This window comes from Staurois parvus, unplaced genomic scaffold (assembly GCF_062004578.1).
Source record: "Staurois parvus isolate SC_StPar_1 unplaced genomic scaffold, SC_StPar_1.0 ptg000019l, whole genome shotgun sequence".
In the NCBI taxonomy this organism is placed as follows: domain Eukaryota; kingdom Metazoa; phylum Chordata; class Amphibia; order Anura; family Ranidae; genus Staurois; species Staurois parvus.
The window spans coordinates 27,705,307-27,730,829 of record NW_028317815.1 but is presented as its reverse complement, the minus strand read 5'-3'; the positions used below and the strand labels follow the sequence as shown (position 1 = coordinate 27,730,829).

Below are 25,523 nucleotides of genomic sequence, written 5' to 3'. Positions count from 1 at the left end.
CCTTATTTCTGATGGTGAACCAGCAAATTTTTAACTCAGACATTGGCAAACTTTGTAAAACCTGGGGGTTCACTTCAAATCCAAAGTAGTGGTGTACCCAACCTCATTCCTAATACACATTTTTATTGTGTGTAACTTGGTTCAGGAGCTTTATAATGATGACTGGATAGACTGGGCTGTCAAAGATAAAGAAGAAATAAATGTTGATTTTTCACTCCTGTCACATGATATAAAATTTTTCAGAATAATCACACTGTCATTGAATATTCTGGGCCATATCGCTACAAAGCCCTTGTGGGCCAGTGTTTACTCACTTTAGGAGCCAAAGAACATGACTCCTACATTGTGTTTTTACTTCTGAGCATTCATTTTTAGCTTCACATCAGAACTAAAACACGTGGAGGTGTCCAGAGTCCTAGAACTCTCTGTAGTTCAGGTAATATTCGGCCATCTCCTCTTTCTAATAAAGTAGAATTCCATGTTAAACCTAGCTAGCCTTAAAAATGCTCCTTCCCCCCACATAACACCTATGCTGGATAACCTGTGTAAAGAAGATGCATATACTTACCTATTTTCAGTGTGCTCCTGTTTGGTCATGTGATCTGGCTCAGCTGTGTCAGCCAGCAGCCTCTGCAGAGGAGGCAGCGCTAACAATGAAGGGTCTGTAGGATCTTACGGGTGAGATCACTGCTTCAGGCTGTACCAACCATTGTCGAGTGTTCTCTGCTCTCCCCTGCAGCCGCTGCTGGCTTGCACAATTGAAATCAGGTGACCTGACCAGATTTCCCCAAAATAGGTATTTATATTCATCTTTTTTTACTTAGTCAGCAGAGGTGTTAGGAGGGGGGAGGGATATTTTTAAGGCTAGTTCGGTTTAAACTGAAATTGCACTTTTACAATTATGATACCAGTAGACTGCATAGGTTTTTTGTATACACATCAGACAGTGTAAAAAAAGGATCTTTATTACAGGTTTTTATTTGCACTGTCAATTTACATATATTTTATATTCATATTGTAAAGTGCTGAGCAAACTGTTGGCACTATATAAAGCCTGTATAATAATAATATATCAGTCCCTGTCCTCAAGGAGGTTATATCCTAAGGTCTCTACCTCATGTACATACTAAGGTCAATTTAGACAGGAGACAATTAATCTTCCAGCATGTCTTGGGATCTTTATTTATTACAGGTTTTTATATAGCACTGTCAATTTACATATATATTTTATATCAGTCCATGTCCTCAAGGACTTTACATCCTAAGGTCTCTACCTTATGTGCTTGCACATACATACTAGGGTCAATTTAGACAGGAGACAATTAATCTACCAGCATGTATTGGGAGCAAGGGAGAAAGTCAGTGCAAGTGTAAGCACAAGGAGCTCATGCAAGCTCAATGCAGGTAGTGTCACGGTAACTGCTGACCTTATTGCTGTGTGGCAGAATTGCTAACCACTAAGCCACTGTATTTATAAAGGGGCAACACTGTGTAGATGTGCATAAATTCTTTAAATATGGCCCTATGTATGGACTGAATTTACCATTGTTGTTTATCAGCTTTTGTATGAGATCGGTATCTCAGCTGAAAATAGCTTTGTGTTTCTGATCAGAAAGCTTTAACCATTTTGTTTGTTTAAAAAAAAAAAAAGCTGTCACTACAAATAGGCAAAATTATTGCCCACCAAGCAAAGAGCCCATATTGGGTACATAGAGTATTGTTTGAGGGTCTTGGTATAAAAAGCTAAAATTCATAAATGCATGTCTGGCACAAGCAATAAGACCATAATAATTTCAGCCCTGTGATAATAGTACTGTAACAAGTTTGATCAGAAAACAATGACAATTGTAAATGACAAATATCTTTAAAAAAATAATGTGCTCAATAGAAAAGAGAGAGTGAGTCAACTTTTGAGAAATATGTTGCCATGCATTAGAAACTAGGGAATAGTGCTTATGCTACACAGTTATGAAAGGCCTTGTTTATATCAAACAGTATACATTGTATGTATTGATCTACCACTAATAATAGTAGAATGTGTAGCTTAAAATTCTTAAAAAATAATCGGTAGATTTTTGTAGCTGCAAAAAAGTGTGTACACATCAAGAGTGTCTGAATAGAATTACAAATCCTTTTACATGAAAAGTCCTAAACATATGCAGTGCATTTCAAATGTGTATTTGGATCATTGGCTGTTATTCCACTTACGCCTCATCAGTTTCTGTAATTATGGTAGCAAAAACAAAATGTAAGTTACTATATGATTCAATTATATAGCAGTGTATGGATAAATTAAGGTACAATAAAGGGCTATTTTAGTTTTTAGTTACTTGTGTCTCATTTCTGAATGTTTTGAATGAGTAAATGTGCAATATCCTTTTTCAACACTAGATGGCGACATAGCTTTGAAAATTCACTATTTGTATGTCTGTGTTTGACTACAGCTATTGCCTTCTAACAATTTGCAATATACTCAGCATAATTGACTACATCTGGTTATGTTGTTAAATATATACAGTCACTAAAATACTTTCTTTTCATATTAATTCTATTTATTACTCAATGTTTCCTTTCATTTCAGTGTCCTAGCAAAACTTTTGATGCATCGATTAAATCTACCAAAGATTTTCCAGATGATGTCATTAGCTTTGTAAAGAACCATCCTCTAATGTACAAGTCTGTGTATCCCCTTCATGGAAGACCTGTATTCACAAGACTCAACATGGATTACAAATTAACTCAGATTGCTGTGGATCATGTGGCAGCAGAGGATGGCCAGTATGATGTAATGTTTATTGGAACAGGTACCTACCTTTACTTTTTATTATTATCATTATTTCAGTTAATAAATACATACAATTTTTCACGTTTTCCTGAAAGAAAATGAAAGCTTCTATTGTTTATATCTATTATGGCTATTATGCTGACCTCCCTAGTTTCAATCTTTTGGGACACTGACCTGGAACAAGGATGTAGATAAGGAGATTTGTGATGACTACCCAATTTCCTAGCACACACATGATGAGAAAATCAGAAAAAAAAATCGATCATATGATGATCTAATTGTTAGTACTCAGCTTTCAAGAGCCGATCATGACAGTTAATGCAAAATTATCCAAAGAAACAAGCATAAAAAATGTTCTAATAAGATAGCAGGACAAATTAATTTTTCTTTATCAGTACAGTATCGGTCTGTAAAAAATCGAGTGACCAAGACCGCACATGCTCAGAAACGAAAGAATATATTGCAATACAATACAATACCAGGGGCGGACTGACCATTTGGAAACTCGGGCACTGCCCGAGTGCCCAGGGTCAGTAGGGGGCCCCATGAGATGCCCCTGGTACCTTTTTCATAGGCTTTTTTAAGTTTGGGCAAGGACACAGGGGCCCCATGATCCCTATTGCCCGGGGGCACCATAAGTTGTCAGTCCGCCCCTGTACAATACAATACATCATTGCGGGAAGTTGTATTCTGTCTTACGAGAATTCTCATCACTTTAGTAACCTATTCATTTTCACTGAGACTTGCATGCAAAAAAATGGACGATCATTTGTCTGATATTCTCATCACGTGTACTAGGCTTAACATGCACACTTGTTCAGGATCATTAAAAATACTGAAGCCAGATAATCATCATAATAGCCAGAGAACTAGCATTTTCAGAAGAAGCTTAACAATGACAACTGCGTTTACTTCTCTTAGGAAATGTAAGGTTGTGCATACGCTCAGTAATACATATTCTCTGCATGCTGGTTTGACAGCAGAGGGAGCCACTTCTTCATTTATAAATTTAATGATTCTAAGACACTGCATAACATTTTGCTGATGTTTGTTTCCATTCACAGTACAGCAGATATGAGATTGCAGAACAGTATGGAGTAGATTTACTAAAACTGGAGAGTGCAAAATCTGGTGCATGGTAGCCAATCAGCTTCTAACTTCCACTTGTTCAATTAAGCTTTGGCAAAAAAAATGGAAGCTGATTATTTTCTATGCAGAGCTATGCAGACCAGATTTTTTATTAAATCCCCTGTGAGTTGCACAAAAGTGTCAATGATTTTTTTGGAGCAGATTTTTGGCTGTGCAATATTATGCAATGTTAATCCATGCAGTTACTGAAATACGAACAAGTTCTGTAGGTTTGTTCTTAAGTTGAATTTGCATGTAAGTTGGAACACGTACATTTTTTAAGTGTAACTCCACCCAAAAAATTATTTTTTGATAGATTAGGGAAGGGTTAACTGGCCATGCAGTGACATGGGATTGCAGACAGTAGTTGGCAACATGTGGTGAGCAGCAAGATGGACTCCCAGCGGTTTGCAAGATCAGCGTGACGTCATGCTGCCTCCGTTCTTAAGTATGAGTCATATGTAAGTCATATGTTTGTAACTCGGAGACTGCCTATACTGGCGACTTCAACTGATAACGTGTATGTGTATTTATTTATTGTCATAAATTAGATTTATGGATGTGATCCATTATGTAGCAGCAAAGTTCCATTCCTGTTCTGAGGAGCACTGGGCTTTTCCATATCACTGGTACCCAGAAGAAGGGGGTACAGGAAGCTTTATTTTCACCCACTGACTTCAATAATTTCTGAGTCATTGACCCAGAACAGGCATGCAGTTCAGGGAAGTTGGATTATCTGTATGCATGTTCTGGGTCACCCAAAGTAGTCAGTTTGAAAAAGAACAGACAGGTAGCAAGTGTTTTAGGACAGGCCTTCTTTGGAAGCCTCAACATTTCTCTAATGACAGGTTTTCGTTAATGCCTTTTCTTACATGCTTACATGTATTTTGCAATTTTAGATGTTGGAACAGTTCTCAAAGTCATCAGTGTTACAAAGGATTTATGGAACATGGAAGAAGTTTTACTGGAAGAACTGCAGATATTTAAGGTATGATGTGTATGTGTGTGTATGTGTAGTGTATGCGTGTGTGAATGTGTCATGGAGGCCAAAACTGAACATGGTTAGTGCTGGAGGATCTTGGTGATCAGTTTTTAACATGATTCTGTCTGCTACTCAGTGGGGTTGATTTACTAAAACTGGAGAATTCAAAATCTGGTGCAGCTGTGCATGATAGCCAATCACCTTCTAACTTTAGCTTTTTCAGTTAAGCTTTGCCAATAAAACCTGGAAGCTGGTCGGTTTCTTTGCAGAGCTGCACCAGATTTTGCACTCTCCAGTTTTAGTAGATCAACCCCAGTGTTACCAGGAGGGAATACTAAACTAACCTCACAGGCTATGCAAAAAATAATTGCTACCTTACTATTCCCTTTACTGGCATATCTCAGGAAATAGTCTCTTTGGTATGATCTCTAACCTCAATCCCTTATCAAGGCGCTTCTCGGAGGAAGATCACTGCAATGAGTCAGGAAGCAGAACCTACTGTAATGTCATGTGTCACCATTTACTCCCACTTACTGGAATAGACCTCCGAAGGGATGGAGGATGTAGGGCATGTGAGGGACGATGTAATTACCTGGTACTCCAGCTACTGTATAAAGCAGAGAATGAGTTACTGCACTCCTGCTTCATATGTTAGGTAAGAAACAAATCCAGTTTTAGCCAGGAGGTAAAGTGAGAACCTAGTTTCATAGAGTTGTGGATCTTTACTTTGCCTAAAAATATCAGTAGTAGATTAATTCTGTGTCACTCTGGATTCATTGATCAATATAGTTTAAGTATGTAACTATCTAGGTAGGCATGGCTTCCCATAACATTAACCCATTTGGACAGTCGAGATCTGGATAATCTTATTGCCAAATCTGACCAACACAGATGAGGCTTCGGGTTTAGTATAATAAAACTGGGGAGTGCAAATTCTGGTGCAGCTGTGCATGGAAGTCAATCAGCTTCTAACTATAGTTTGACAATAAAACCTGTAAACTGGTTGGTTTTTCTGCAGAGCTGTACAAGATTTTGCACTCTCCAGTTTTAGCAAATCAACCCCCATGCAGTAGGTTTAGAGAGATGTGTGAATTCATGTACAGAGGAAATATGCTTTTTCAAAATGCATGAAAGCTGAATTTTATTTATTTTTTTTAGGAAAAGTTTTTACTATAATAATGTAAATTAATATTTTTATTAATGTGGGTCAGCACAATGGCTTAGTGGCTAGCATTTCTGTCTGGCAGCACTAGGATTGTTAGTTTGAATCCCAGCCATGACTTTACTTGCATGGAGTTTGCATGTTCTTCCTGTGCTTGCATGGGTTTCCTCCCACACTCCAAAGATGCTGGTAGGTTATTTGACTCTTGTCTAAATTGGCCTCAGTGTGTGTGTTTATGAATATTTGAGGGCAGGAACTGAATGTAAAATATATATGTTTCATAAGGCTTTGTTCACATTAGTGAGGGCGTGTGGGCCATGTTTGCTCAGGCACGGCAGCCATTCATTTGAATGGGCTGCTGTGTTACATGAACCCCACAAATAAGGTGTACTCCGCTTTTTAAAAATCTGTCCGCAGGGAAACTGCATGGTCTTTTTGAACATGCAGTTCCCCTGCAGTTTCTACACCCATGACCCGACTGCGGGCCATAGCAGGTGGAGGAATCAGATTGATTCCCACACCCTCTACCAGAATGCACAGTGTGAACCAGTCCTCAGTTGTTGGTGTTACATAAGTACTTGTAATAAGTAAAATGTCAGTACTATACACTTATAAATAATCTACATGTGTAATTCATCCAGTTTGTAGAAAATGTATAAATTCTAATGGGGATGTTTTGTTTTATTTTTAGAAACCTTCACCTATTACGAACATAGAACTTTCAATCAAGCAAGTAAGTTATGTTTGCCACCAACAAATCACAATCAAATATTTTTTTAAATATGTGAGATATGGTATATAAAGATGCCCTTGTGTGGGTAGAGTGAGCGGTCTCACCTGCCATCCTCATCTGTGGTCTTCAAATTTTGTGGTGAAAAACTGCAGCATTATATACAGTGGGGCAAAAAAGTATTTAGTCCGCCAACAATTGTGCAAGTTCTCCCACTTAAAAAGATGAGAGAGGCCTGTAATTGGCATCATAGGTAGACCTCAACTATGAGAGACAAAATAAGAAAAAAAATACAGACAATCACATTGGCTGATTTGGAAAGAATTTATTTGCAAATTATGGTGGAAAATAAGTATTTGGTCATCTGCAAACAAGCAAGATTTCTGGCTCTCACAGACCTGTACCTTCTTCTTTAAGAGGCTCCTCTGTCCTGCACTCATTACCTGTATCAATGGCACCTGTTTGAACTTGTTATTAGTATAAAAGACACCTGTCCACAACCTCAAACAGTCACACTCCAAACTCCACTATGGTGAAGACAAAAGAGCTGTCGAAGGACACCAGAAACAAAATTGTAGATCTGCACCAGGCTGGGAAGACTGAATCTGCAATAGGCAAGCAGCTTGGTGTGAACAAATCAACTGTGGGAGCAATAATTAGAAAATGGAAGACATACAAGACCACTGATAATCTCCCTCGATCTGGGGCTCCACGCAAAATCTCAACCCGTGGGGTCAAAATGATCACAAGAACGGTGAGTAAACATCCCAGGACCACACGGGGTGACCTAGTGAATGACCTGCAGAGACCAACGTAACAAAGGCTACCATCAGTAACACACTACGCCACCAGGGACACAGATCCTGCAGTGCCAGACATGTTCTCCTGCTTAAGCCAGTACATGTCCGGGCCCGTCTGAAGTTTCCTAGAGAGCATTTGGATGATCCAGAAGAGGATTGGGAGAATGTCATATGGTCAGATGAAACCAAAATAGAACTGTTTGGTAGAAACACAACTCGTCGTGTTTGGAGGAGAGAGAATGCTGAGTTGCATCCAAAGAACACCATACCTACTGTGAAGCATGGGGGTGGCAACATCATGCTTTGGGGCTGTTTCTCCACAAAGGGACCAGGACGACTGATCCATGTACAGGACAGAATGAATGGGGCCATGTATCGTGAGATTTTGAGTGCAAACTTCCTTCCATCAGCAAGGGCATTGAAGATGAAACGTGGCTGGGTCTTCCAACATGACAATGATCCCAAACATACCACCCGGGCAATGAAGGAGTGGCTTCGTAAGAAGCATTTCAAGGTCCTGGAGTGGCCTAACCAGTCTCCAGATCTCAACCCCATAGAAAACCTTTGGAGGGAGTTGAAAGTCCGTGTTGCCCAGCGACAGCCCCAAAACATCACTGCTCTAAAGGAGATATGCATGGAGTAATGGGCCAACATACCAGCAACAGTGTGTGCCAACCTTGTGAAAACTTACAGGAAACGTTTGACCTCTGTCAATGCCAACAAAGGATATATAACAAAGTATTGAGATGAACTTTTGATATTAAGCAAATACTTATTTTCCACCATAATTTGCAAATAAATTCTTTCCAAATCAGCCAATGTGATTGTCTGGATTTTTTTTCTCATTTTGTCTCTCATAGTTGAGGTCTACCTATGATGCCAATTACAGGCCTCTCTTGTCTTTTTAAGTGGGAGAACTTGCACAATTGGTGGCTGACTAAATACTTTTCTGCCCCACTGTATATATATACTGCTGTTGCTGCAGTAGGTTCTGAAATAAATTAACACAGTAAACCCTTCTTCACCCAGTGTTGATACTTAAGTCCTACTGAGCCACATAAATGACTACCATTACTTATTAAAATGCCTAAAAGACTTAAGAATTAATTCATACAGTGCCCATTTCCAGCATTCTTTTAGATGCGGAATGCTGATGAAAAAAACATGCAGCTTTGGATAATATAAAAACAAGAATATATCCGCGCAGGCTGCCAAAGGTAAAGCAGCTGACACAATTAGGAAGTATAAAACCCAATGTAAATGAATATATATAAAGGGCAGCTCTAAATAAACAAAGTGCAGTATTAATAATAAAAAATGCTTATAAATAAATGTCCATGTAAATTAAATAAATTAATAAATCCACAAGAATAATGTTCAATGAGTGTCCATCCACCTCCCTAAAGGAGTGTGCTTGATTGTAGACAGTATCATTCAATAGTGAATAACCACCACCATCCCCCAGTGAATTGCAAACTCACCAGAGTTAGTTGCTGCCACTACAGCAGCCAGTATCGCCCGGCAGGGGCGTGTGTATCTCATTATAACAATCAATTAGTGAACAGTATCCTCCTTGCCCAGATTCTGGAAAAACAAAGCTCGCCAAGAGCAAAAAATACTTCCAATAGTGAAGTATTTTACTGATAAAGAGTGTGTATACAGTACATAATATTGCAAACAAACAAGAGCCAACTTACATGTATGGCTGCTGCCAACCCGGGATCATGCAGCGGCGTGGCATCAGCACTGTAACTCCTCCCAGACACGTTTTGTCCTCTTCGGAGAGAATTACAGTGCTGACATGACGCCACTGCGCGATCCCAGGTCGGCAGCGGCCATACATGTAAGCTGGCTCTTGTTTGTTTGCAATATTATGTATACGCACTCTTTTATCATTAAAATACTACACTATTAGAAGTATTTTTTGCTCTTGGGATGCTTTCCTTCACAAGAATCTGGACAAGGAGGATGCAGTTCACTAATTGATTGTAATAACAAGATACACACATCCCTGCCGGGCGATATTGGCATTTGTGCTGCTGTAGTGGCAGCAATTAACTCTGGTGAGTTTGCAATTCACTGGGCTATGGTGGTGGTTATTTACTATTGAATGATACTGTCTACAATCAAGCACACTCCTTTAGGGCAATGGATGGACACTCATTGAACATTATTCTTGTGGATTTATTAATTTATTTAATTTACATGGACATTTATTTATAAGCATTTTTTATTATTATTACTGCACTTTGTTTATTTAGAGCTGCCCTTTATATATATTCATTTACATTGGGTTTTATACTTCCTAATTGTGTCAGCTGCTTTACCTTTGGCAGCCTGCGCGGATATATTCGTGTTTTTATATTATCCAAAGCTGCATGTTTTTTTCATCAGCATTCCGCATCTAAAAGAATGCTGGAAATGGGCACTGTATGAATTAATTCTTAAGTCTTTTAGGCATTTTAATAAGTAATGGTAGTCGTTTATGTGGCTCAGTAGGACTTACGTATCAACACTGGGTGAAGAAGGGTTTACTGTGTTAATTTATTTCAGAACCTACTGCAGCAAAAGCAGTATATATATACAGTGGGGCAGAAAAGTATTTAGTCAGCCACCAATTGTGCAAGTTCTCCCACTTAAAAAGACAAGAGAGGCCTGTAATTGGCATCATAGGTAGACTTCAACTATGAAAGACAAAATGAGAAAAAAAAATCCAGACAATCACATTGGCTGATTTGGAAAGAATTTATTTGCAAATTATGGTGGAAAATAAGTATTTGCTTAATATCAAAAGTTCATCTCAATACTTTGTTATATATCCTTTGTTGGCATTGACAGAGGTCAAACGTTTCCTGTAAGTTTTCACAAGGTTGGCACACACTGTTGCTGGTATGTTGGCCCATTACTCCATGCATATCTCCTCTAGAGCAGTGATGTTTTGGGGCTGTCGCTGGGCAACACGGACTTTCAACTCCCTCCAAAGGTTTTCTATGGGGTTGATATCTGGAGACTGGTTAGGCCACTCCAGGACCTTGAAATGCTTCTTACGAAGCCACTCCTTCATTGCCCGGGTGGTATGTTTGGGATCATTGTCATGTTGGAAGACCCAGCCACGTTTCATCTTCAATGCCCTTGCTGATGGAAGGAAGTTTGCACTCAAAATCTCACGATACATGGCCCCATTCATTCTCTCCTGTACATGGATCAGTCGTCCTGGTCCCTTTGCGGAGAAACAGCCCCAAAGCATGATGTTGCCACCCCCATGCTTCACAGTAGGTATAGTGTTCTTTGGATGCAACTCAGCATTCTCTCTCCTCCAAACACGACGAGTTGTGTTTCTACCAAACAGTTCTATTTTGGTTTCATCTGACCATATGACATTCTCCCAATCCTCTTCTGGATCCTCTTTTATTATTACTGCACTTTGTTTATTTAGAGCTGCACATATATATATATATATATATATATATATATATATATATATATACAGTCATGGCCGAAATTGTTGGCACCCTTGATATTTCTCCAGGAAATCATGTATTTCTCACGAAACGTATTGCATTAACACATGTTTTGCTATACACATGTTTATTCCCTTTGTGTGTATTGGGACAAAACAAAAAAAGGGAGGAAAGAAAGCAAATTCGACATAATGTCACACAAACCTCCAAAAATGGGCTGGACAAAAGTATTGGCACCCTTTCACAACTGCGGATAAATAAGAATGTTACAAGCATGTGATGCTCCTGTAAACTCACCTGGGGCAAGTAACAGGTGTGGGCAATATAGAAATCACACCTGAAAGCAGATAAAAAGGAGAGACGTTCACTTAACCTTTGCATTGTGTGTCTGTCTGTGCCACACTAAGCATGGACAACAGAAAGAGGAGACGAGAACTGTCTGAGGACCTGAGAACCAAAATTGTGGCAAAATATCAACAATCTCAAGGTTACAAGTCCATCTCCAGAGAACTAGATTTGCCTTTGTCCACAGTGCGCAACATTATCAAGAAGTTTGCAACCCATGGCACTGTAGCTAATCTCCCTGGTCGTGGACGGATGAGGAAAATTGATGAAAGATTGCAACGCAGAATAGTCCGGATGGTGGATAAGCAGCCCCAAACATGTTCCAAAGACATTCAAGCTGTCCTGCAGGCTCAGGGAGCATCAGTGTCAGCGCGAACTATCCGTCGACATTTAAATGAAATGAAACGCTATGGCAGGAGACCCAGGAGGACCCCACTGCTGACACAGAGACATAAAAAAGCAAGACTACAGTTTGCCAAAATGTACTTGAGTAAGCCAAAAGCCTTCTGGGAAAACGTCTTGTGGACAGATGAGACCAAGATAGAGCTTTTCGGTAAAGCACATCATTCTACTGTTTACCGAAAACGGAATGAGGCCTACAAAGAACAAAACACAGTACCTACGGTAAAATATGGTGGAGGTTCAATGATGTTTTGGGGTTGTTTTGCTGCCTCTGGCACTGGGTGCCTTGACTGTGTGCAAGGCATCATGAAATCTGAGGATTACCAAAGGATTTTGGGTCGCACTGTAGGGCCCAGTGTCAGAAAGCTGGGTTTGCGTCCAAGATCCTGGGTCTTCCAGCAGGACAATGACCCCAAACATACGTCAAAAAGCACTCAGAAATGGATGGCAAAGAAGCGCTGGAGAGTTCTGAAGTGGCCAGCAATGAGCCCAGATCTAAATCCCATTGAACACCTGTGGAGAGATCTTAAAATTGCTGTTGGGAAAAGGTGTCCTTCCAATAAGAGAGACCTGGAGCTGTTTGCAAAGGAAGAGTGGTCCAAAATTCCGGGTGAGAGGTGTCAGAAGCTTATTGATGGTTATAGGAAGCGACTGATTTCAGTTATGTTTTCCAAAGGGTGTGCAACCAAATATTAAGTTAAGGGTGCCAATACTTTTGTCCAGCCCATTTTTGGGGTTTTGTGTGACATTATGTCATATTTGCTTTTCTGCCTCTGTTTTATATTTGTTCCAATACATACAAAGGGAATAAACATGTGTATAGCAAAACATGTGTTAATGCAATACCTTTTTTGTGTGAAATACTTGATTTTCAGGAAAAATATCAAGGGTGCCAACAATTTCGGCCATGACTGTATATATATATATATATATATGCTTTTGGATGCTCTTCTGCATCTGGTGCAGAATAAACAAGGTTTACACATATCTTCAACAAAATTTCTTTAATAAATGGATATATCGATTTTTTTTAATGTCTTTTTTAATTTCAGCATCAACTTTTTATAACATCTCGTGATGGTCTGGTTCAGCTGTCACCACATAGGTGTGATACATATGGAAAGGCTTGCACAGACTGCTGCCTTGCAAGGGATCCATATTGTGCCTGGGATGGAAATTCTTGCTCTAGATATATACCAACATTAAAAAGGTAAATGATTTTGAAAAGAATTTCATATTTCTGAAATAGCCAATGTCTTAGAAGCAGCAATTATGGATGCCTATTGACTTACATTAGCAGCTATGGACTATTAGTTCACTGAACTCTTTAACCAGTGGCTACATATGATTTAGATCATTGTTATGTATAGTATTTTTACTATAAGAAATTGCAATGAATATATACTGTATAGAGAGAGAGAAAGATACAGTTTTTTTCTTTTTTTTATAATAGCAATACTAACTTCACTATGGTTACCCTTGCATGACATCTTATAAGGTGTTCGAAAATTACTACACCTTTTTGGAACTCATATTTTACAAGTGTATAATTATAATGCTAATACAGAATAACTGGAGCAGTGCTAGAGAATACAAGTGATTATTCAGTAAAAACATGTCTTAGCTGTTTTTTTCTTAAACTGGCATCTGATATATTAGTGTATAATTTATTTCTGCAGGTGTAGAATAGTGCAAACCCCCCCCGCCATATTTTCCTATTGATGTTGTTTGTTTTAACTGAGGTGATGAAAGAATGCAATCAGTGCCTCTCTATCAATCTCCATAATTGCGTTCCTTCAAGGTTTTTTTTTTCTAATCTTTTGAGCAAGAAAATTCTTTATGTCAGTATTTTTTACCTGCACATATTTCTTTATCTCAAGGCGTTCTAGAAGACAAGATGTAAAAAATGGAGATCCCCTTACACAATGCTGGGATGTGGATGAAAGTAAGTTGTTTTCAGAGGTGTTAGTGTGAAGTGCTTAATCTGTATGTGGTATGAATCTAAATGAGTATAGAGCTAGAAAATTACACTGCACTTCTGTAGGTACAGCCTATGAATTTAACAGTACATTTCACTGGGTTTACATTAACATTTACATTAGCTGAGGTTTCTGTATTAACCTAACAGCACATTCTCTCTTGTTGACCTTGTGCTAACATTTAAGCTGGGTGCCAAATGGACCCATCTGTATACTTCTCAGCTCTCGCTCTCACTAGTCACTACATGAGAAATAACTTTTCTATGTAAAGAATGGCTGTCTCTCACATGAGTGTTTTTTATGCCTGCCAACTGTTCACCTTGCTATATAGTCAAATACATTAGTAATTAGATCATGGCTTCACCATCTAGCAATGTGCTGTAAAAGACTCAACAATAGATGGATTTTTTTTTTTAGTTGTGTATGATAGTTTTAGTATTAAATGGCTTCCTTTAGTAACTGGTACCTCTAGGTACAAAGAGCAAACACTTTTTTAAAGCCAAGGAGCACACTTGAGCCCCCCAGATCCCTCAGGACTGTGAAGATGACCCGATGTCAGAATCATTATAAACAAGATCTTCCCCTAAAACTATTTTGGAATGGAATGTGATGGTAGAAGTCAGAGTCTTTGTTCCTGATGTCCCTTTGAAAAGTACTCTAATATTGAGACCATGAAGATCTCCTGCTATCTCTGTCAACTTAGATACATCCTAGTTAATGATATTTAAAGGCTGGTAACAGTGGCCTATGCAGCTATGATGAAGCTGTACTTCTACCTTTTACTCTAGTACTGAAACAATGTGTGTTAACTAGGTTACATGTATATGTGAATACACCCTAATCACTGTAGCAGTATTACCATATATACAGCTAGATCTGAGAGTTCTTACTCAAAAGAGGTAATGTACAATACAAGTATGAAGTTAATTTACCCCTAAACTTCAGGTCTGGTCATGCTGGCTGCTGAGTGTCCCAACACAAAGAGCCCATAGTTTGGTGACAAAGCATTATATTCCTCTTACTTTCTTCACTGTGGGTAGTATAATACTCCCTAATTGGTTGCTGTACCTAGAAAATGTATATTGGGCACAGCCTGATTTGAGGATTCAAAGAAGGCTGCTGTCTACAACTCATGTGAGATGTGATAGAGGACAACAAAAGGCCAGACCTTTCAAGTGGAAAACTATTTACAGTAACACCAATGTGAAATCTAGGAATAGTTTTATGCTGCAACACAGTCAATGGTTTAAATACTGTACATTTCCATGTAACTAAAATATACACTCACTGGCCATTTTATTAGGTACACCTTGTCGCAAACATGCGCAACACACAGTGAAGTACGCAGACTCCATCTTGCTAAGAATAGCCATTTCTCCCTTATCCTTCCCCTACCCCTCCCTCTCACTGAGAGGAGACATTTGGCCAGTGTGTGTGTGCTGGTTATGGGTCACTGGCCGGCCAAGGCATCTCTGAGCTAGGTGCCAAGCTGTCTGTGAAAGCTGTATCCTTTCTCACCTAGGAAGAGATAAGGCCAGCTTTCCCAAGAGAGTTGGAGTCTCACTGTCCAAAGTACCTGTGTAATTTCACACCTAGTAAAAAGATAACGGAGCCTTCCCAGGAGTTCAAGGCATTCCCAAGAAGCACACACCAGATAACATTTTTAAAAGATCCATATTTCCCCTATGTCTCATATCTTGGAATACGAAAGACTTACATAAAAACCGGACACCTTGTCAAAAACCGGACACCTCGTCAGATGGCCAATGAGCAGGCGAAAAGTTTGATGGGTCACTCGCTTTGTCTCAGACCATCAGGGAAGCCGAAACATAGAACTCGTGAACCGTGCAGTATATAATTTCATAATTCATATCTAAATAATCCTCAGACTTGTCTGCATAATAATATACCCGTGGGTGGACTGTCGCTTGTGCAGATGGAAAGTTATGGACCAGAATATGAGTTTTGAAAGATGTTGGCTCCAGTTTAGGTCTCCGCCTGATGATTCCTCCCTAAACAGGGGATTGGTCCTTTACTTCAGAGCCACCCCCTGCTGGGAAACTTTAAAACATGCTGTCAAGCCAAAGAGTAGTGAGTTGAAGACATCTCCCATTTTTTCCATCGTAACATAGGGAGATCAAAGCCCTTCTGCTCAGAAACTTGATCTGCTTACATCCAAGGCTTAATGGCAAGTATCTTAACCCTTTAACCTCTCCATGATATCTCTTTGCTGTGCTGCTAGTCTCTGTATGTATATATATATACATATACATATATATATATATATATATATATCTTAGTTACATCTTTTTCTGTATGTTTATAAATATATATGTCTTAGTACATCTTTTTCTGTATGGTTATATATATATCTTAGTTACATCTTTTTCTGTAAATATTTTTATTTCACCCGTTTGACCTCTTAGTAATAAATCTTTCTTTCTGAAAGTGTTGAACTGTTTCTATAGCTCTTAATTGCAATTTACGAATCCCTGCCTTTAAAGAGAACGCTACTGTGTTTGTTTGAACCTCTGTATAACCGGCCTGCGGACCGTTTTATACAGACAATTATATCAACCATTATAGTGTTATAGCTGAACGCCGAGTTTCCTCTTTCTCTGATCAAAAAGGAGGTGGTGGCAGTGTGAAGGGTTAATTGCGTAATTAACCTGACCCAATAACAATCGATTCAGGCTGCTGGCACATCGATCGGTATCCATTAGCTGGAAAATCGTTGTGCAGGGTGCAGCTGGGTGTGGCATTGTTACGCACGTCACATCAGGGTTGTAGATCGGCTAGCCCTTCGGTCACGAGTTTGGTGAGAAGGTCTGGGGTCTGATGCAGCGATCGTGGAACACCTTGTTAGTGCCAAGAAAATATCCCCCAGACCATTACACCACCTGTCTGAGCCATTGATACAAGGCAGGATGGATCCATGCTTTCATGTTGTGTACGCCAACTTTTGATCGTACCATCTGAATGTTGCAGCAACCAGTCTGCCCATTCTCCTCTGACCTCTGACATCAACATGGCATTTTCATCCACTCAACTGCCACTCACTGGATATTTTCTATTTTTCGGACCATTCCCTGCAAACCCTAGAGATGGTTGTGCATGAAAATCTCAGTAGACCAGCACTTTTTGAAACACTCAGACCATCCCGTCTGGCACCAACAACCATGCTATGTCATCTTCACTACTTCTACATGTGTAAATGCATTGAGTTGCTGCCATGTGCTTGGCTGATTAGCAATTTGTGTTACCAAGCAATTGAACAGGTGTACCTAATAAAGTGGCCAGTGAGTGTATTTCTAATTAAAATATTATTTACATTTGCTAATGGAGATTTCACATAAACTCATTATCTATTAGTCCATCCCTTGTGGCCACTGAAACTGGGCCACACAAAAAATAATGCTTTATATGTGATCTGTATCTGTATATCCGTAGTTCATCACTTGTTTTAGATGTAATAAGTCTATAATAAAAATAAGAGACAAAACAAAAAAAAAGATGAGGATCTTGGTTCTCAACAGTCCAATAATAATAATAATAATAAATCAGATTTGATTACATTGCATTTGCTTCTGGGACATCCTTCCATGGCGATTTTAATTTGATACAGGGCATTCAGTAGAGGCATGTGGCTCAACTTTCCTGGCTTTCTGAAGGTACGGGTTATTATTGTGGACACAAATATAATAAAAGAAAGCATAGATTTCCTGAAGAGTATGTTTTTTTTTTTTTTTTAATTTAAATATTTATTTATTTTCCATATAATATACACATTTCTTCATCATTTTCATATACAAAAAAAAACATTTTCAAAACCTTTAAATACTTTCCTACCCCTAATTTATTCCCTCAGCGACCCCCAACCCACTCCAAAAGCCCACCCACCCCCTAAAATATCCCCATTGCCCATTAATAAACCCTCCCCCTCTGCATATTTCTAATGACTTTTTTTTTTTTTCCTAAATAGAATATACAAGTTCTTCCTCCTCTTCCTAAGTTGTTACTTCGTGGATCTTGCTACAAAATCTTCCCATGTTCTCCACTTCTTAAAAAATAGCCCCATCTTGTCTTCTTGCATATAATATAATTTCTCCATCTTACATGTCTGATTTGTTCTTTCTACCCAATCCTCCTCCCTCGGTATCTCTGGTCTATGCCAAAACCTAGGAATCAGACCTTTTGTCGCGTTCAAGTAATGCCATACACCCGAGTCTTTATATCTATTTACTGGTAGATCTGTACAATGTAATAGACACACCTCTGGGTTCAATCCTATTTTTAACCCAGTGATTGTCTCAATTAATTGGACTATTTTCTCCCAGAAGGCTTGTATCATTGGGCACTCCCACCATAGATGATATAAGGTACCTATTCTTCCACATCCCCTCCAACACTCTGAAACCTTTTCCCCGTTCATCCTGTGTTCCACGTTCGGTGCAATGTGCCACCTCGTTAAACATTTATAATTAACCTCCACCTCTCTCATACTTATGTTCTCGTGTATCAATCTATATATTTTCCCTTGTTTATCCTCATCTATCTCCATTACCAGATCTCTTTCCCATTTTGCTATATACATTGGCTTTGTGTGTGTGACTAACTCGGTGAGAATCTTATATACCTTAGCTGTGCTCCGTTTCCCTTCTCCACGTGTATCCAACAACCTCTCAAACGAGTTCCAATCCTTTCTCATTCTCAAAGGTTTCGGAAGATTTCTAACAAAGTGTTTTAACTGGTGATATCTCCACTCATCTATTTTAATAAAAAGTTCTCTTTTATCTTTTTTCAAATCCTCAAGTGTTCTCAACTGCTGTCCATCCATAATGTCTCTCAGTTGAATATCCTCTTTCCTAAACCATTTACCCATACTCTCCTCCCTACCTGGGGGAAAAAAATCTGTGTTCCTAAGTGATATTAATTGTGAATTGAAATCCCATTTCATATATTTGTGCAAATTATCCCACACCTTTAAAACATTTAATGTGAAAACACTCGTGGAATCTTTTAAACCTCTATACTTTGCTGGGACCCATATACTTTTACTCAGGGTAGTTCCGCTTAATTCATTCTCAATCGCAACCCATCTTTTCCCCTCTGGGTTATGTGTCCAGTCATACGTTCTAGGATTACAGCTCTATAGTACCTGTTAATATCAGGCAATCCCAAGCCTCCCTTCTCCTTATTTCTACTCAACAGGTCGTATGATATTCTAGGTTTTTTGTTTTTCCATATATATCTTATTAGCATCTTTTTTATTACTTTAAAGAATACATCCGGGATTTTAACTGGGACCATCTGAAATTTATATAGGATTTTAGGTACAATTACCATTTTTATCAGGTTTATACGCCCTATCCAAGACGGGTTACCTTTTCCCAATTTCCTTAGTTCCTCCTTGATCTCATTTAAGAGTGGGATATAATTTAGCTTATATAGGTTCGTAAATGAAGCAGATAATTTAACCCCTAAATACTTTATCTCTCTGTTCTTCCATATAAAAGGGAATTCTTTTTGTATTTTTTCTTTTTCACTACTTGGGAGATTAACGTTTAAAATCTCAGTTTTTGATGGATTAATTTTCAGGTTTGATAACTCCCCATATTCCTTTAAGATCTTCATTAAGTTGGGAAGTGTTATCCTCGGATTTCCCACATAAAACAACAGGTCATCTGCAAAAGCTGCCACTTTATGATCTTCTCCTCCTATTTGCACCCCTGTTATATCTATATTCTTCCTAATTGTTGCCATCAAAGGTTCCAACGACAGCACATACAATAATGGGGACAGTGGACATCCCTGTCTAGTTCCATTTGACATTCCTATAGTTTCCGACCTCTCCCCATTAACCACAATGACCGCGGAAGGTTCTCTGTACAACTTTCCTATCCACTCTCTCATTCTTGCTCCCACACCTAAAGTCTCCAGAGTATCCATCATAAAGCTCCAGTTTACTCTATCAAATGCTTTTTCAGCATCTATCGAAAGCACCACTACCGGCGTCTTCCCCTTCCTAGCCTTCTGGATAAGTAACAGAGTTCTCAAACCGTTATCTCTACCCTCTCTCCCTGGCACAAATCCCACCTGGTCAGCGTGGATCCAATCTGGCATTAGGTCTTTTAATCTGTTTGCTAGGACCTTTGCGTATAACTTTGTGTCGATATTCAGAAGTGATATTGGTCTATAACTGGAGCATTGAGAAGCATCCTTCCCCTCCTTTTGAATTAACACCACATGGGCCTGCAAAGATTCCCGCCTCATCTCCATCTCCCCTCCCAGGGCATTCATATATTTCTCCATTTTTGGTAATAACAAGTCACTATATTTTTTATAGTACCTCACTGTATAACCATCTGGGCCTGGGCTTTTCCCATTTATGGTACTTTTTAATGCACTTTTTATTTCTTCCTGCGAAATTTCCATATCTAGGAAATTCAATAGATCCTCACTTAACTTCGGTAGTCCTGCATTTTTAAAATACACTCTTCTTTTTTCTCTACTCACTTTACCACTTGTATTTACTAGGTCTTGGGAGGCAATATTATACAACTTACTATAGTATTCTTTGAACACCCTAGTAATCTCTTTGGTAGAATAAACCAGTTCTCCTTTGGGGTTTCTTATTTTTTCTATATAATTCCTGTTTTTCTTTTCCCTCAAAGCTCTCATTAAATATTTACCTGGTCTATCTGCCCATCTATATCTCTCACTAGCAACTTTATTAAAGACTCTTCTCTTCTCCTCCTCCAACAATAACCCCAGTTCTTCTCTCTTTTTTACTACCTTCTGTCTTATCTCTTCTGTTCTTTTATTTTTATGTAACTGCTCCAAATCACTTATTTCTTTTAACAGCCCAGTAAGTTTCTCTCTTCTTTCCCTTTTCTTTTTTGCTCCAATCGCAATCAATATACCTCTTATGTATGCCTTATGGGTCTCCCACACTGTGGCCACCGACACCTCCCCTGTCTCATTCTCCTGAAAAAATCTCTCAATTTCTTCTCTAATTTTCCGATCCACCTCCTGGTCTAGAAAGAGAGCCTCATTCAACTTCCATCCTATCCCTCCGGTCGAACATCTCCCCCTCCTCACTTTCAATGTAACCGGCGCATGATCCGAGGGAGACATCGCTTCTATTTCTATTTTGTCCACTCTTTCTATGAGTTGATGATCAACTAATATGTAGTCCAATCTGGAATACATCCCGTGGGCATTAGAGAAATAAGTATAATCTCTCTCTTTTTCATGTGTCACTCTCCAAATATCCACCAATTGACATTCATGTATCACACCCTTCAGAGTTTTCAAAGCTCTACTTCCCTCTCTGCACAGATGATGTCGTGTCCATTTGTGGGTCCATGCAAAGATTCAAATCCCCCGCCACAATCAAAAGACCCTCCTTAAAGGCCAACAATTTTCTCAAAACTCCCTTCAGGTATACCTCTGGTCTCTTATTTGGGCAATAGATATTCACAATTGTACATTTCTGTTCTTGTAATCTACCTTTCAAAAATAAAAATCTCCCCTCCGGGTCTGTTTCTCTCTCTTCAATCTCCCACCTTATATTTTTTGCAAACCCTATTGCTACGCCCTTAGCTCTTTTAATCAGGGAATCAGCACAGAACCATGTTGGATAATTTCTTGAGTACAACTTTACATTTGACTTAATCTCTAAGTGAGTCTCCTGCAGAAAAACCACTGACGCCTCTCTATGTTGCAACTCCTTGAATACTTTATACCTCTTCCCTGGGCAGTTCAAACCTTTTACATTATATGTTAAAAATCTCAAGTTTTCCATAGATCTTGTATCAATATATTCTTATTCCTCATTCTAACGTGCAGAGACTTAACCCTAAGACCCCCCCTATCCCCTCTTATCTTTCTACTCATATCCCTCCACCCCTCTCCCACTAGTCCCCTCCCTCCCCCCTCCTACTCGCTCCTCCACCCCCCACCACCCCCCTTTTTAGGCCTTCAAACTGCCTATAAATCATTTGGGGTAATAAAACCACCTTTGGTTTTTTATTTAAACCTTGGGGTTGAGCTCCTCCCATGTACGGCTTACCCACCCTCCGACCACCACGGTTTCCCTCGCTTACATTAAACCTTTTAACCTTAGCGGTGCAATTTAGAGAGAAAGTTAGGAAAAAGAAAAAAAAATAATAATCATACTATCCCAACTAACTCCTCGCTACCTCCCCCCTACCAACTTCCTGCCATACTTCTTTTCCCCCAATGCCTATTTCAGTCTCTATTTCCCATCCACTAATCCTCGTTCTCTGCAATTCCAGTCTGTCACAGAAGTCTCTTAAGTCCTCGGGAAATCTCAAATATGCTGTGACACCGTTCTTCCATCCGATCAAACACTCTGGGTTACCCCATCTATATTGAACATTCCTTGATCTCATCTGCTCTAATAGGGGCCTCAAGGCTCTTCTCCTCCCCAAAGTCTCATACGATAAGTCCGCAAAAATCTGGATATTTATATCTCCATACTTAATAGTTGTTCTTCCTTTAATCCTTCTCCAGATCTCTTCCTTATCTCCATATTTTTGCAGCTGCACAATCACATCTCTTGATTTTTCCTTCCCGTTACCTTGTTGGGGCTTTCCTGATCTATAGACTCCATCCAGTTTAATTACCTCTGTTTCAGGTCTGTCCATAATAGAGTTTAACATTTTACAAACAATTTCTTGCAGTTCTCCCTCTTTCAGGATATCTGGGATTCCTCTTATCCTCAAGTTACTTCTCCTAGACCTGTTCTCCTGTACTTCTATTTTGTACTGCAGTTGTTTCTGCGTGTTCCTCATCATAGCTGACCTTTTTTCTAAGTCCGAAATGAATTGGGTATGTTTGTTGATATTTCCCTCCATTTCTTCCGTTCTCTTTAACAGATGCCCTAGATCCTGACGTATATTTGTCATTTCCTGCTTAATAGTTTTTTCCAAGTCCTTAAACATTACGGCCATCTCTCTTTTATTCGGCACTTGTAAGTCTTTTTCAAGATCTTTCCTCGCTAGGTTTTCTGTCCACTGATGGCTGCTACTATTCAGGCCCAATGACAATCTAGGGCTATTCTCCAAGGTGGTTTCCATTTCCCCTTTTTCATTTCCGCTATAGGCCCTTTCTGGAGTCACATTACCCTGGGAAGTATATTTTTTAATTGTGCCCATCTGGGACCCTTTAAGCCTACTTCCTTTAGCGCTTTTATTCTTCATATCTTCTGCACTTAGTTTTGCTCTTTAATCGGCGGGGAACTTTAGGCTGTATATTGGGGTATTAATATTAATCAGTCTCTATCAATTTAACACTTCATTTTCTTTTCCCAGGTCTCTTCTGGAGCCACTTAGTAATTTCTCATTCCCTCTTCTTTCTGTTCTCACTTTTCCAGATCCCCTGGGAATCCCCCTTCTCACTTTGTTAGTAATTAGAAGTCCTACCCACAGTTCAACCTAGTAAAACAGTTACTTGTGGGTTCATACGTGTGGACTCACCCATCCGCTCACCACACTCAGCCGATATCTCTGGGGGATTCCTGCAGGGTCTCCTGTAGGTATATATCCAATGTCACCTTCCGCTCCTGTGCTACAGATTTTTTGAAAATTTGAACCGGCGTCTCCGCTCTCCACTCTCCCGCCAGGGAGCCGGCACCTGTCAGGGAACCGGCCGTTGCCTCTGCCTCCCAGTACTCCTTTGCGGCCAGCCAACGTGACCACGCCACACTGCTCCGTCTCCCTGGCAACCCGACAGCTGGTCCCAGGTCTCCGCGGCGCGAACTCCTCCCGGAGCTCCGTATCGACTCTCACTCTCCTCTCCCTTCAGCTCGCCGGTACCCTCTCTCCCCGGAGACCTCCTCGCTCAGGTAGGGCTCCGCTCTTCAGACCTTAGGGGTTCTCATGGTGGTCTACTCGTGGGTTATCGGAGAGCACTCACATCGTGCTCTCCGGCGCCGCCATGTTTAGGCTCCTCCCCACCTCCCTACGCCAAATGCTGGGCAGATAGTTCTACCTTGTGCTCAGCTTTTCTTGTCTTGCCATGCTGAAGCCCAGCTTTCCCTGAAGAGTATGTTTAAGACAGATTCATTCAAAGCAATGTTTATCTAGTAATTCTTAATATTATGAACCATTTTTGACAATTGCTATCAATTTACTGTGACATACTCATGAGGCCCTTTCACATTGCCTCATAAACAATTCGGATAGTTGTCACTTTTAGCCAGTTCCTCTGGTTTGAAAACTCCCTCCCTCCCTTTCATCATCCATTGTCATATGCCAGCAAATAACTCTACCCCACCATCTGCTGGATACCACTGTGTGTATGTGTATGTATGACCCTTCAAGTCTCCAGTGGGGATCTTGTTGCCATTGCAACTCACCACTAAATCCTTTTACTGGAATCCGTGTCCAGTTTTACAAACCCTGAGGGGCTGTAACCTTGGCTAGTGCTCCATATTTCAGGTAGTTCTGTCCTTGGCCACTGTGAGTAGCTACTGTATGAGTCATGCATTTAGCAGGCTAAGGAAGAATCCATACCTTTAGTGGGCTAAGGAACAGGTCCCAGAACAGATTAGGTAGTGTTAAATAAGCAGACAAAATAACTTGATTTTAGAATACGGATAAGTGTGATGTTACCAGTTACTTGTGGCTTCCGGAATAATCAAACTAAATTACTCTTAAGTACAATTGTGCTATACTATACCTGCTATTTGCCAATCACTATGAAATTCATAAGTATATTTCTATAATACTCAAGCAATGCCCTTTAAATGTAGTTATGATATGTGACAAACCGTCCCCTTGTGATAACATTTTGCCCTTTCTGTTCTGGTTTTATCCCGTTTGTAAAGCTGTATATGTTCCACAGACATTCTACACTGTTTTGTTTAGGGAAATGTGACCTTGTAGTCTTTCACTTCTAATAGAGTTCCTACTGTATTGTTTGGTTGTAGGGTTTGTTGTGGGTGGGGAAAACCCGGCGCCAGGCTGTCTGGTGGGGGTGGGGTGAAGTTGTATATACTGAGCGGTGTTTAATAAAGAGTCATTCGTTTTTCACCCTACACGAAGTTCCAACTCATGGTTTGGGAGAGCAGGGAAGGGAGTGTTTTTAGCTATAATACCTGCCTTGGGAGAGTGCTGGAACACTTGCCAGAAAAGGGGACCATTGGGTGAGACGCATCGCTCTGCATGAGGAAGCCAAGGTGGAACGGTTCCGCCACATGAAATAAAAAAAAGGACCGTATGTATACTGAAACATTTTGGACTGTAGAGAGGACTTCATGTGTGATGTAGAAATTGAATGGATACACAACTGTTTCCTAAACCTGGTGTTACTTTTACTGTTGTCATAATTGGCAATAACTAAATGACATAAGGGAGCTTCAATAAATTTATATAAAAACAATTATTTAATGTTGAAAGAGAAAAAAAAATGTTGGAAATTTTCCCAAACACAAAATGCTGTAGGGGAGCTTTAATATTCTATATAAAAAAATTTAAATGTTCTCTGTATGAAATTTCAAAATGTTTTCCATTTAATGTTCTCCATACCCCCCTCTTTTTTTATGATTTCACCATAGCAAAACCAAACAACTTAAGAAGCACCCAGGACAAAACAGGATGATAAAAAGATAGACAGAAAAAGAGGAAAAGAAGAAAAATAAAAATATTGAAAAGTGTATATGGATTTAATGGTTCCCCAACTTGACATTTTATGTGAAATATCCATTAACACTGTGCTTGCA

General features: G+C 39.5%; 1 protein-coding gene across 2 annotated transcripts in view; it reads left to right on the top strand.

Annotated features, from left to right (window-relative positions):
• The window catches only part of SEMA3D (semaphorin 3D), a 260,951-nt gene that overhangs the window by 217,415 nt on the left and 18,013 nt on the right, over positions 1-25,523 (top strand). For both annotated transcript variants that reach the window (XM_089685964.1, XM_089685971.1), the window contains exons 12-16: positions 2,582-2,804; positions 4,813-4,901; positions 6,749-6,790; positions 12,848-13,005; positions 13,676-13,740. In XM_089685964.1, coding sequence (XP_089542090.1) covers positions 2,582-2,804; positions 4,813-4,901; positions 6,749-6,790; positions 12,848-13,005; positions 13,676-13,740 — 577 coding nt within the window. The remainder of the gene's footprint in view (positions 1-2,581; positions 2,805-4,812; positions 4,902-6,748; positions 6,791-12,847; positions 13,006-13,675; positions 13,741-25,523) is intronic.